General features: G+C 44.5%; 1 protein-coding gene across 1 annotated transcript in view; it reads left to right on the forward strand.

The window, feature by feature from the left end:
* STAT4 (signal transducer and activator of transcription 4) overlaps positions 1 to 13157 on the forward strand; it is a 772166-nt gene that overhangs the window by 387558 nt on the left and 371451 nt on the right. Inside the window, exons 14-15 of the mRNA XM_085648785.1 lie at positions 8355 to 8399; positions 12779 to 12862. Of these exons, the coding sequence (XP_085504911.1) occupies positions 8355 to 8399; positions 12779 to 12862 (129 nt within the window). The remainder of the gene's footprint in view (positions 1 to 8354; positions 8400 to 12778; positions 12863 to 13157) is intronic.

Below are 13157 nucleotides of genomic sequence, written 5' to 3' on the forward strand. Positions count from 1 at the left end.
AGGGCACAAGTTCCAAAGAGAGAGCAGAAAGTGATTGAGTTAGCCTTTCGCTTCAAAGAGGATTTAAGTACTAATTGTTGCTCTTGCGGAAGAAAACATTTACAATATTGCAATGGAAATGGTTACTGATTGCACTACATATTTATCAATATGATTATACTTTTGTGAGTGCCTCTACAGAGTTTACCTCACTAGAATAACTGTCTTTGTATACGAATGATGTTTTTGTCAAATTACAGTATTGCTTATAGATAGGAATATCGCCCACCCTATGGCACGTTACACCAGATTCCAAGAAAAGCTTACACAATGATCAATCTGTAAAAATGTTATTAACATGTTGGACTATATTGATGTAAAAGTATGTGAAACAAAACATAAACAGTGGTAGTTACATATGAGGGTTTGATAGGTAGATGTAGTACATTGGAACATTTATACTAATTCAATTCATAGTTACCAACAACTGTGGTATTAAAGGAAATAAGTTGCAGTCAAGACTACACTCTTAAGTCAATGTGCCAAAGATGAGTAATATTCATAGACAGATATCATAGTTTGCAAGATGTGGTGAAAGAACCATAAAAACAAACCTGATCCTAAATGGAAAACTAGAATGAAACACACATTAAAATAAAGCATGTAATCCATGTATGATCCCTGTGTTGATGCACCGTCTGTTGCACTCCTGCCCTTGCAATGTAATTGTAATACATTTTAACAAAAATGGATTAGGGGTAATCTATGTTGTAGTCCAAAAACAGTCTCTTGTAATGAATTTTCTTATTTCAAAAATTATATTGTTTTTATGCAATGCAAGTTTTCTTAAATATTTTTATTTTATTTACAATCGAGAATTATTCAGTTGTAGTTTTGCCACTCAGAAAATGCTGGTTTAGATTACATTACTTTTCACACTGTTATGTATCTCATTTCTATCAAAGCCATGCCAATACCAACAAATGTTTGTGACATCTGTCACTTTCTCAAGTCTAAAGTTAAACAAACTAAAAAGGCAAAATGTCAATATTAAAACAATACTTTATTGATTCTTGAATTTGAAGGTTTCAAATTTTGTTACTTAACTCATTGTCACTTGATCTTCCAACAACCCCAATCTGTAATGGCTCTACAACTGCATATGCATGTTGATGCAACCTACTCCTCAAAGCATTAGACTTTCAATAAGTATATAAATATAAACATAATTGTCATCGTCCACATTAGTCTAAAATACCATCTAGCAATTCACCACAGTTTGTATGCTGATTCTCATTCCCGATCTTCAAAACAAACAACTTACTTTCCTTCGGTAAATCTGTGAGAAACATAGGTTAGTTATAGATTCCTTACCTAAGAATTACCCCCAGGCGTCAGACTGGATCCAGAAAGTTTTTCATCAGCAGTACCCCTGAGCGTCAGAAGGTGGCGTTGGTCGACTCCGCGTCCATCGTCAGCGTCGTGGTCACCGGGATGACATCTCGGTAGCTACATTTACGCCGCCCTCGTGCGCTGACGTCAGTTCTGTACATGACTTTCCACGCAAGAAGCACAGAGCCATGCAAGACCCTGACCACTGGTGCACAAAACTAGGGCCCTGAAAGGATGTCCTTAACCCTAGAAGTCAGGTCGCAGAACGGGGAGGAGGGGTGGGGCAGTAAGGAATCTATAACTAACCTATGTTTCTTACAGATACATCATTACCAAAGGTAAGTAACTTGTTCATCTGAAAGAAACAGTTAGTTATAGATTCCTTACCTTAGAATAGATACCCCAGCAACACCAACCCCGGTGGTGGGTCTTCGAACTAAGTTCACACCAGAAAGTCCTGGAGAACAGAATGGCCAATGAAGCCATCTCTCCGGACTTGGCTGTCCAGGCAGTAGTGTTTAGTGAACGTGTGCAATGATGCCCATGTAGCTGCCTGACAGATGTCTTTTAGGGGGATTCCGTCCCAAAGCAGTGGTAGCTGCCTTTGCCCTGGTGGAATGGGCACGCAGCCCCACTGGAGGTTCCTTCTTTGCCAAAGAGTAGCAGACTTTGATGCACATAACGACCCACCTGGAGATGTTTTGTTTGTGCATGGCCCGACCTTTCTTAGCGCCCACGTAACCGACAAAAAGCTGGTCATCCACCCAGAATTGTTTGGTGCGATCCAAGTAGAAGGAAAGCGCACGTTTTGGATCCAGGCGGTGGAGCCTCTCTTTCTCTTTTGAAGGGTGCGGAGGCAGAAAGAATGTGGGCAAAGTGATGGTTTGGCCAGCGTGGAAAGAAGTAACCACCTTGGGAAGGAAGGAAGGTCTAGTTCTCAGGACGACCTTGTCCGGATGGATAGCCAGAAAGGGAAGCTTGGAAGAAAGAGCTTGTAGCTCACTCAACCTTCGTGCAGAGGTGATGGCCACTAGAAAGGCAATTTTCAAAGTGAGAAGCCTGAGAGGACAGTTATGTAGCGGCTCCAAGGGAGCGCACATGAGTTAAGTAAGAACCAAGTTCAAGTCCACTGAGGCATTACGAAGGTAACAGGAGGAATAAGATGAGTAATGCCCTTAAGGAATCTATTTACAACAGGGGACTTAAAAAGAGAACACTGATCAGGGAGCCTAAGGAAGGCTGAAATGGCCTTTAGAGCCCTTTAGAGTGACCCCAGCAGGGCCCTGCTGTGCCCAAGAATGGAGGAACAAGCGAACTTCAGAAAGAGGGGCGGCAAGGGGATCTACAGCCTTTGCTGTGCACCATGCCACAAATTTGTTCCATCTGCAGGCGTATACCGTCTTAGTGGAGGGAAGCCTGGCTGCCAAGATAACATTGCAGACTTTGGGAGGCAGGTCAAAAGATGTCAACTGCCGCCGCTCAATCTCCACGCAAGGAGGTGGAGGCTGGACAGGTTTGGGTGGAGGACCATCCCCTGCTGTTGCGACAGAAGATCCTCCCGAACAGGCAGTCTGATCGGAGGATCGATGGCCATGTTCGGCAGCTTGGGATTCCAGACTCTTCGTGCCCAACCGTAGCCACAAGAATGACTTGGGCCCGGTCGTGCTTGATCTTTTTCAGCACTCTAGGCAGAAGTGGTATAGGCGGAAAGGCGTATAGAAGACCGTAACTCCACTCACGACGAAAAGCATTGCGAGTGCCACCTTTGAAATTCCAATGAGTAGAACTGCTGACATTGTGCATTCTCTTCAGTGGCAAATAGATCTAACTAAGGCTCTCCCCACTGCTGAAAGAGACCTTGCACCACCTCCGAGTGAAGACGCCATTCGTGATCCATCATGCACCTGAGGTTGAGTTCGTCCTCCTTGGCATTCAGAGAACCTGCCAGGTGTTGAACCACCATGGATGAATATATACGTTTACAATGCGGATTTTACACTGCAATACAATCACAGCACAGTCGTTACAACGACCGCGTTGTTACCACGCAATACCATTACTACGCAAGTCATTACATTGACTTGCAGTAGACGGCACCGTAACATTAGAAATGTATAATTTACTATTCCAACTCCAGCCTACGTAACAGTAGGGAAGGTGTTGGAACAGTAAACTATACTATTCCTTATGTTAGAGCACCATCTACTGCAAGTCAATGTAATGACTTGCGTAGTAATGGCACTGTGTGGTAACAACGCGGTCGTTGTAACCACCGTGTTGTGATTGTTTGCGGAGTAAAATATGCAATGTAAAGGTTGTTTCCCACCAGGGATATGCCCTGATGTTCCAGCCATGTCCAGCAGCGGAGGGTCTCCTGACATAGGGTCCACAACCCCACCCTACCTTGTTTGTTGCAGTACCACATTGCAGTGGTGTTGTCTGTGAACACCTGCACTACTCTTCCCCGGACAGAGAGAAGGAATGCCTTGAGTGCAAGATGAATTGCCCGAAGCTCCAAAAGGTTGATGTGGAGCCCGGACTCAGCCGGAGACCAGAGGCATCTGATCTCCGCCTCCCCCATGTGGCTGCCTCATCCCAGGAGTGATGCATCGGTCACCACTGTGAACTCTGGTTGAGGATGGGAGAGGGATCTGCCTTCGACCCAATCCTGGTTCGTAAGCCACCACTGCACTTGGTGTGCAGTACCCTCCAAGATCTGGACACAATCGGACAGATTCCCTTGATGTCGGACACACTGGAACTTCAGGTCCCACTGCAGAGCCCGCATATGCCATCTGGCATGATCCCCCAGAAGGATGCAGGTGGCCATCAGACCCAGCAGCCTGAGGGTCATCCTGACCAAAACCCAGGATAGAGGCTGAAAGATTGGAATCATAGCCCGCATTCGCTGTTTGGGAGGATAAACCCTAAACTGTGTAGTGTCCAGAACCGCTCCGATAAAAAGGAGCTTCTGAGAAGGGGTCAGGTGTGACTTTGGCACGTTGATGGAGAACGCCAGCGAATGCAGGAGGTCGGCCGTAGTCTGGAGGTGGGAGACGACAGCCTGAAGCGAGCCTGCCTTCAACAGCCAGTCATCGAGATAGGGGAAGACTGGAACCCCTGGTCTGCACAGGTCAGCTGCGACCACCGCCATCACTTCTGTGAACACCTGAGGGGCGCTGGTAAGGCCAAAGGGAAGCATGCTAAACTGAAAATGCTTGAGGCCTACCGTGAACCATAGGTAATGCCTGTGGGCCGGCAGGACGGGGAAGTGGAAATAGACGTCCTGCAAGTCCAACGCTACCATTCAGTCTCCAGGGTCAAGGGAAGACAATACCTGAGCGAGTGTCAACATTTTGAACTTCTCCTTCCGGAGGAAGCGGTTGACGTTCCTGAGATCCAAGATAGGATGCTGACCTTTGTCCTTCTTGGCCACCAGAAAGTAGTGGGAATAGCAACCACGACCTACTTCAGGGGCAGGATTGCGCTCGATGGCTCCCTTGGCCAAGAGTGCCAAAACTTCCTGTTGGAGAAGGGCCAGGTGATCCTCCGTCATGCGATGGTACTGAGGTGGAATGGATGGAGGGGTAGTCTCGAAGGGGAGGGAGTAGCCCTTTCAGACTATTTGCAAAACCCACCTGTCCGATGTGATGGTGCACCAATGGGGGAGGTGATGGCAGCTCCTCCCGCCCACTGGCATTTTGTGGCCCTGAAAGGTCAGACGGGGAGGGTTTGGAGGCTGCTGCTGAGGGGCTGTGGTGGATTGGCCTGCCCGCTAGCCCCCAGAACCACAGCGGTGGTCCCCACATCCCCGGCTGCGCTGGGGCTGAACAGCTTGTGCGGGCCTGTGGCTCTGGGCAGGACATAGCTGGGCACCCCTTACGTAGCCACGTAAGGGGCGAAAGGCAGACTGCGCAGGACGGGTGATGGAGAGGCCCAAGGACCTGGCCGTAGCCCGAGAGTCCTTAAAGCGCTCTAGCGCGTAGTCTGCCTTGTCGCCATCAAAGGGCATGTCCATAAGGGTGGATTGGACATCCCTGGAAAAAACAGTTGAACGCAAGCAGGCGTAGCGTCGAAGGGTTACTGACGTGGAAATCGTCCTGCCAAGTGCGTCGGCGGTTTTCAGCCCACAAAGGATGGTAAACTTCTCTGCATCTCTCCTTTCAGCAACCGCTCAAGAGTGCACCGCCCGGGCCTCTTCCAGGAATAGGTGACGTTACAACGCATGCCATTACATTGCATGCCGTTGCAACGCAAACTTTTACTCCGACTTTCTGTCGGGGGGCGCTGTAAGTTGGAAAAGATTAATTTTCTATTCCAACTCCAGTGAGTGCAACAGTAGGGAAGGTGTTGGAGTTAAATCCAACACCTTCTACCCACTGCTGCACACTTTTTGCATTGCAATGACATGTTATGTAATGGCATGCGTTGTAATAGTTTTGTTGTAAAGGCTGTCTCTCCTCCTCCGGGCACTGAGGCAGCACTTGTGCAACCGTGTCCCACACGGAGTGGGTGTAACGGCACAATAGACATACGGTGTTTACCAACCGCAGTCCCAAGCTGGAGGAAGAAAACATCTTCATCCCAAGATGATCCAGCTTTTTGGATTCCCTGTCCAGAGGAGCAGTAGGGAATGCGCCCACTGCGACAATGCTTCTTCAACTTATTTTTGTGCTTCGACTTACCTGACCCCAAGTGCGAAGACTTCGACAAAGAATGGTGTTGGCTCCGCGAGCGGTCCATCGACCTCCTCCACTACCTGGACCTCGCGCCGTGCGGAGCCGACTGCCGGGCCTCGAGTAGCTGTCGGGACCACTCCTGCAAAGACTTGAGGGTCGTGGTCGCACTCCAAGCAGTAGAGGCACAAGCGGTACGGATCCGTCACTGACATGAGTCAGTTACAGGAACCGCAAGCCTTAAAGCCGGGCATCCCGCATGCATCAGGAGTCGATGGACTCAAACAACAACAAAGTCAACAAAAGTCAAGAATAGGTTCAGTCTGGCGCGGAAAAAGAAAGAACTGACATCAGCGCGCAAGGGCGGCATCTATGTAGCTACCGCAACGTCATTCCATCGACCACGACGATGAACGCGGAGTTGACCGACGGCACTTTCTGACGCGCAAGGGGATTGCTGCCGAAAACCTTTCTGGATCCAGTCTGACGCCTGGGGGTAATACAAAGGTAAGGAATCTATAACTAACTGTTTCTTTCAGATATTACATTTAATAGTATTTGAACTTGTATTCAAATACAGTTACCATCATTTAACAATTCAGTGGTATAACTTTATAATTCCTTTCAATTTATATGGTCATTTGAATATACAAAAATAATTGTTAATCATACATCCAAAAGTCAAGAACATTAACGTTTTCTATATATGGTTCCAATAATTCTTTCACAATTCATAGCCGTCATTTTTATATTCTCAATTTATGTCTTCAATATCTCACTCCTGCTTGTTCAGTAGCTTATCACTCAGTCCTATGTCTAACCCTCACAATCACGTCATTGTATATGTAACTTGAATAGCTAATACTTAATAACTAATATTTTAGGCTCTAAAATAGCTCTAATCCAGTTAATAAAACAAAGCACCCAAAAGTAACTGAAAGGCAGCAGCGGCTGACACAGGTAAGCGCGGTTGGGCACCGGCAGTGCATAATTTGAGCCGGGGCTTTCCGGTGCTAAGCACCGGCACTTAATTGGTTTCTGGTGCTCAGCACCGGCACCTAATTGTCAACACCTTACATAGAACAGTCTACCACATGATAGCGTTGCTCATATAATTTAGAGATGAGCAGAGAACAACGGTTGTTTAGGAATACAATTCAAATTCAATATACATTAAAATGGCAAATGTCTGCCTCCCCAGCCATTCCTTTAACTTTGGGGGCCTGGAATAATCTGAACTGTCGCATTTACATGTGAGAGGGATGATTAGTAGTTGTTTTGGCAGCAATGACAAAGGCGATGGGTGGTGCAAGCTGCAGTGGCCTCCCGGTCAGAGCCCTGGCACTTAATATTTTACAAATTAAGCACTGGGCACTGGGGTGAGGCAGGATGCGGCAGGGGGAAGTCGACGAATCACAGAATAGGTATTATTCATTTAAATATACCTTTTCCATCGCCTGTCGACCTCGCCCACCTCCCATCCCGCCCCCATCCCGGCCCGCCGCCTCACCGCGTTTACCTGTGCCAGCCGCTGCTGCTTGAAAGGCGATATTCTCCTCCCTTCACAAAACACTAAATAAATGTCAGTATGCAGAGCAAGGAACATGTACTTTGAAAGGTAGGAAGCTAACTAAACTTCATCACTTGTTTTAAATATAAATATTTTTAAATGTTTTTGTGGAAAGGTCAACGGGAAAGGTAAGTTATAATTTAGTAACTGAAACAAGATAGTGGTCGTAACCCTTTTATAAAGCCTTGTGAGAGGTATGACATGTTCCTCCCGGAAAGACCTTACAAGTAGCTGTAATACTGCATTTCCAGTACTGTCACCACCCCATATAATTTCCCCAGTTAAATAATGGTACAATTTCACAGCTGGGCATGTCGTAAAAATACGGCAATAATTGGGAACCAAGTGCAGTAAATATGATTCCCATTTTAATTCCCCATCTCCATCCACAACTCAGAATACTGTTGTATTTACACAATACCCTTTGTATAAGTATTTCCACCATCCTTGTTGTCTGGGTCTATCTGCGAAATGGCGATAATGTAAAGTACTGCCCTTTCGTTTTAAAGTGGGCAACCCTATTTAAGAATTGAGACACAACAATGAAGCAGACAGACATAACTTGCACTTCGAAGATTCAGTGGCCATGTTGTACCTGTCCTGTGGTAAACAGAGAAGCATGATTTTCACTTTTTCAGTACCACATTTATAATACATTCAAATATGTGTCTTTGTCTACATTATGTGTAAAATTATTTTGTGTATTCATTTTAATTTATATTCTTCTATTCTTCTAGAAAACCAAAGAAAACAAGTCGAGTGCTGGAAAACAGGGAAATGAGGTATGAGTTTTCTCAGTTTTGCTCTCATTCTTCATGCTCTGTCAACCTTGAAATTTCTTTTCGTTGTAATTTATAGTCTACATACAGACACAAGAAGTAAACAATTAAGAAATACCTCATGACGCATACTGTGACATAATATTTATGAGACGCAGGCTTCTAAGGCAGAGTACCCGATGTTGGTGAGTAATTTTCTCAACAGCCATGTAAGATAAGGGATACTTGTATATGGACAAATTTACCTATACAATATGGCAGCTCATTATGCCCCCACCAGATCCCTCTCCTCAATGTCTAACCATCAAATAATCTATCGATCATTTGAGAGAGATTGAACACAAAAGAAAATCCTTTGGCATTCAATGACCTATGGCCTGATGCAAAAAAGTGCAGAATATACAACTGACTCTGAACTTATTTTTATGTTTTATTTTTATTTCACAAACATTCTTAGAAGCGGGTCTCTAGAGCTACACCATTCGTAGGTTTCAAAGTATCTAATAGAGAATGTCATTCGACATGTCTTGTGGGCTCCTTTTCTTGCAAGGCACAATGAAACCCACTGTGCAAATGCACATTTTTTTCTCAGTGAGGAAACATTTATCCTTGCAGAGAACATCCTTCTCTTACACTACCACCAAACGTTGTGTTGACTTGTTCCTTTTCCCACCCTGGAAGGGAGTTCTTCGAGCCATTGGTTGGAGTATCTTTACAACCAATTCCAAGGTAGAGAAGGAGAGGTCAGATCAACATCAGGTCAATGTATTTGATTGTGGGCATTCAAAAATGTACTCAGAAAACCCCACCTTGTGATGCTTACTTCCCATCCCTTGAGTTAGATTTACTACTGCTCATTTTTAGGTCTCGCTGAGTCAGCGCATGCGCTGCTTTGCGAGACATTTAGTCAGTGTGGCTTTTGGAAATGCTTCCAAAGGCTGTTGCCGGCCACCAGCTTTCGGTTACGCGCACAAGCGCGCGCGCCTCGCTCCACCTCTGCAATCAACGCAGCTGCGCGCGCATCCCTCGCGTGCTGAGCACAGAGCGCGTCATCGCGATCGTGATCACTTTGGAGAAGACAGTCAATTATTTACGCTTTAATACTTTTTTTATGCCATTTTGCATTCCTTAATACTGTGAAACTCATTTTACTGAAAATGTTCAACAAGGAGCAAAATTATTAATTTTGCGTGCAGGTCGCCTAAAACTGATGCGATGAAAGCATCGGGGTGCGTTTCTGTGGCCACACGTTACAAAAGCAGAATCCATGTGTGCTGTAAAATGGACTATTTCCCATTGATCACTTTAGACGGGCCGACCCCCTGTTTCCTAAAGCAATTTTTCTTCAGCAGAGACAGGCCTCCCTGCCGTTTAATTGGCTCTGTCAATCATATTCTATTATTAGAAATAAAATTGCCTTTGTCAGGCTGAATGTATTTCTGCAAGCGATGACTGGTGTGAATTCGATCAGTCGAACCTGTATAATGAGTCTCTCAATCCCATCGGGCTTGATATGCCTGGAACAGTTGCAGACGTGTTTTTCCTACTGCTTATCGATAATTTCACTCGAAGCCCGTCTAACTCCCCTTAGCTTATGAGACCCTTCTGGCTCGTGTAACGCATAACAATCGTCTTCTGGACACCGGTCCTTCCTTGCATGACCACTGCGCCGCTGTTCTGCAGCCCAGACTGCTGGAATTGAGATGCCATACCCCGTGTTTTCCAATTTAGTGAACGTAATGGCTTTTCTCTGTAGCTCATTGCAGGGTTTACTCCTTTACCAGCTGCCACCGAGCTGTCCCAAATGTATACATACCTCAGTTCATATGTAGGCGGGCGCACTGAATGGTAATTGTGCTAATATTCAGGAAAACAATGTACTTTATCCCTCGTGATAGACCGAAGTCAGGGTTGTCTTATTAGGTAATAGCGCATGTAGTTTTTGGTATCTATAACATCTCTATATAACCCGTTTGCCATCATCTATCATCAGCCTCTTTCCATGTTGTTTCAAAATTACAATACATATCACATCCAGGTTTTCATTTCCTTCAAACGGATGTGCACATTTTTCAAACCTGTTTTGAGGTGAAATCGAGAGGCACCATAATCTATCACAGAAAAATAGTCGCTAATGGCTTTAGATTGTTTGCGTTCACTGTTGACGGATGCCATCTTGTTTCTGTGGCTGCAGTGGTAGTGCTTTGCGGGAAAATCTGTAGCCATATGTCTGTCACTTTTTCAAGTCCCACCTGCTTGAGCATGCACTAGCGTATGCTCTCGCTTGCGAGGGATATTGTGTTTAACAAGCGACATGTAGCTTGCCCATAGCTTAGCAAATGAGTGATGGTGGGCTTCACTGTCATTATTTGCTGCCTTCTAATCTGGCAGCACGAGCCGGTTTCACTTCTCGGCTTGACTACAGAACAAGAACTGGTTGCTTCATCTGGATTATGGTCCTTCTGCTGCTTGTGCTATGATTCAGGTCCTATTTTTTATTTGTTTTCTTTCTTCTGTCCGTGTTGCTTCTTCCCTTCCCACCCCCATCTGTGCTGCTACTTCCCCTCTCTGTCTGTGCTGCTTCTTCCCCTACCCGTCTGTGCTGCTTCTTCCTCTACCCGTCTGTGCTGCTTCTTCCTCCCGCCCGTCCCTATTATATCTTTCTCTCCCACTCCCGTCTGTTACTTCTTCTGCTCTCACCCCCATCTTTGTTGCTTCTTCCTCTCCCACCTCTGTCTGTGTTGGTTTCTCCCCTTAAGGCTGTGTTGCTTATTCCCTTCCCACCCCCTGCCATTTCTGGCAGTGTTGCTTTTTCCCCATTTTTCTCAATTCGCCACCACCTCCCCCCTTAACCCCTTCCTGCCAGTTTTGCTATACCCTGCTACCCCCTCATTGTCCATCTTGCGTATTCTCCCTACCACCACCAACCGCCTTAAGAAAACAAGCATTTGCAATGCAATAGGTCTCGCATTTACTAGAGTTTGAGCTATCGGCATTGTAGATTACATGACCTTTTATTAATGTGTTGGTTTTTGATACAAATAAATAAGAGGCATTGTAATTTACATTGCCAATAGCATAAACTCTCGCAAATGCGACACAATATCCTTGGTGCAACAACATCAACTGTTGCATGGCTAAACACTTAAAAGGTCTCAAAGGCGAGACCTATTGGCTATGCCAATGCTTGTTCCAAATTTGTGGTGGAGTAGTCCATTTATGCCTAATAGGAATCCTTTGGTGAATGCCTAGCAGGCATAAATGGGATATTTTCAGCTATAAATATATGCTTACATCCGAAAATACCTCTGTGAATTAAGCCCCTAAACACTGGAATGTCCTCAGCCCAAATCTGATGTCCGAACCAAACTGCATATCCGTCTGGACAAATCCTCCTGCTAAAGTGTTGCTCTCTTCCTACATCAAGATCCCTGAAGTAGCCAAAATCAGACAAGTAGTGCCTTATACAATTCTTCAAACCAAAAATATATATAAAAACCTACATTTTAATGTGGTTTTAGCTTAAAAGAATATTGAGTTCTGTTTGAATTACCAGGAAAGAAGCAGAAGGACTTTCTACAACCTGTGCTGACTAAAGAGCAGTTACTTTAATGGAATTCCTCAGATCTTTTTTAAGAAGCAAAATATACATTTATTTAGCAGTACAAACAGTCCCTAGAAGGAATCAGACAAAATATATACAATGTAAGTGATTTACAGAGGGAATGATTGTCCTTGCTTCTCTTAATTCAAGATTGACTAGATCCTATGGAAAAATGTCACTGACAAATCAATGTATTATAGCAAATATTACTATAGTGTCATAGATGTGCTACTAGCTTTTGTACCTGACAGAGAGATGGGAAGTAAAACAGATGGAATGGAAAAAGAGACAAGTATTTTAGATCGCGGAGGGTAGCGCAGTCTTGAGCACAACTCAACGAGGTTGGGTACGGTGTAAATGTTTATGCTTTTTAGCAAACAAGAGTGGAAGGAAGGATATTAATGTAATCGCTTAGTTTAAAGAAAAGAGGGGTAAACAACATCACAGTGTATTAAAGTTCTAGCTAACTTTTAGACCATGTCGTTGTTTCTGGAAGCAGTAAATAATAGTCACCCGTTGGCTGATGGCCGAGTTGCAACGAGAATCAATAGATCAAAGTTTGTTGACGTAAAATGGCTTGCAGTTTGTGGTGACTCACTAAATGTCTTAATCATCTTTAATTCGACACTCAACCTCAGAGCTTTCTGATTTGCTCATCTGGTCTCTGAAAAGAAGACCTGAATACTTAAGTGTCATATGGTTCAAAATGGTGCCGTTAAAGTGAGTGTACATATATTATTTGGATAGCATTAATTCACATTTGCAATATTTTCCTCAGGGTCCTCATTTTGTGACTGATGAACTTCACTCTATCAGTTTCGAAACACAAGTTCAACTCTATGGATTGACCATAGATCTAGAAGTAAGTGCCCTTTAATCATCATGTGTTTGAAGGCACATATGCAACTTTTCAGAAGTACCTGAATGATGCTTTTTTGAAACAAATGAATGTATGAACATAGTGCTAAGTTTATCAATGATATTACCAATGATGCATTTCTGCATTTATTTGAAGCATGATGTTGTCACCCATATGTATAGGAAGTCAGTGTGAAGGTTCAAGTTAAATGACTGTTTAGAGTCTTGATGTATGAGAGTTTGTCTGAAAACCTGACTCATTTCACCATTTGTTTAAATCCTTCCTGTGGTAAATCAAA

The sequence above is a fragment of the Triturus cristatus genome, chromosome 3_2 (genome assembly GCF_964204655.1).
Source record: "Triturus cristatus chromosome 3_2, aTriCri1.1, whole genome shotgun sequence".
Lineage (NCBI taxonomy): Eukaryota > Metazoa > Chordata > Amphibia > Caudata > Salamandridae > Triturus > Triturus cristatus.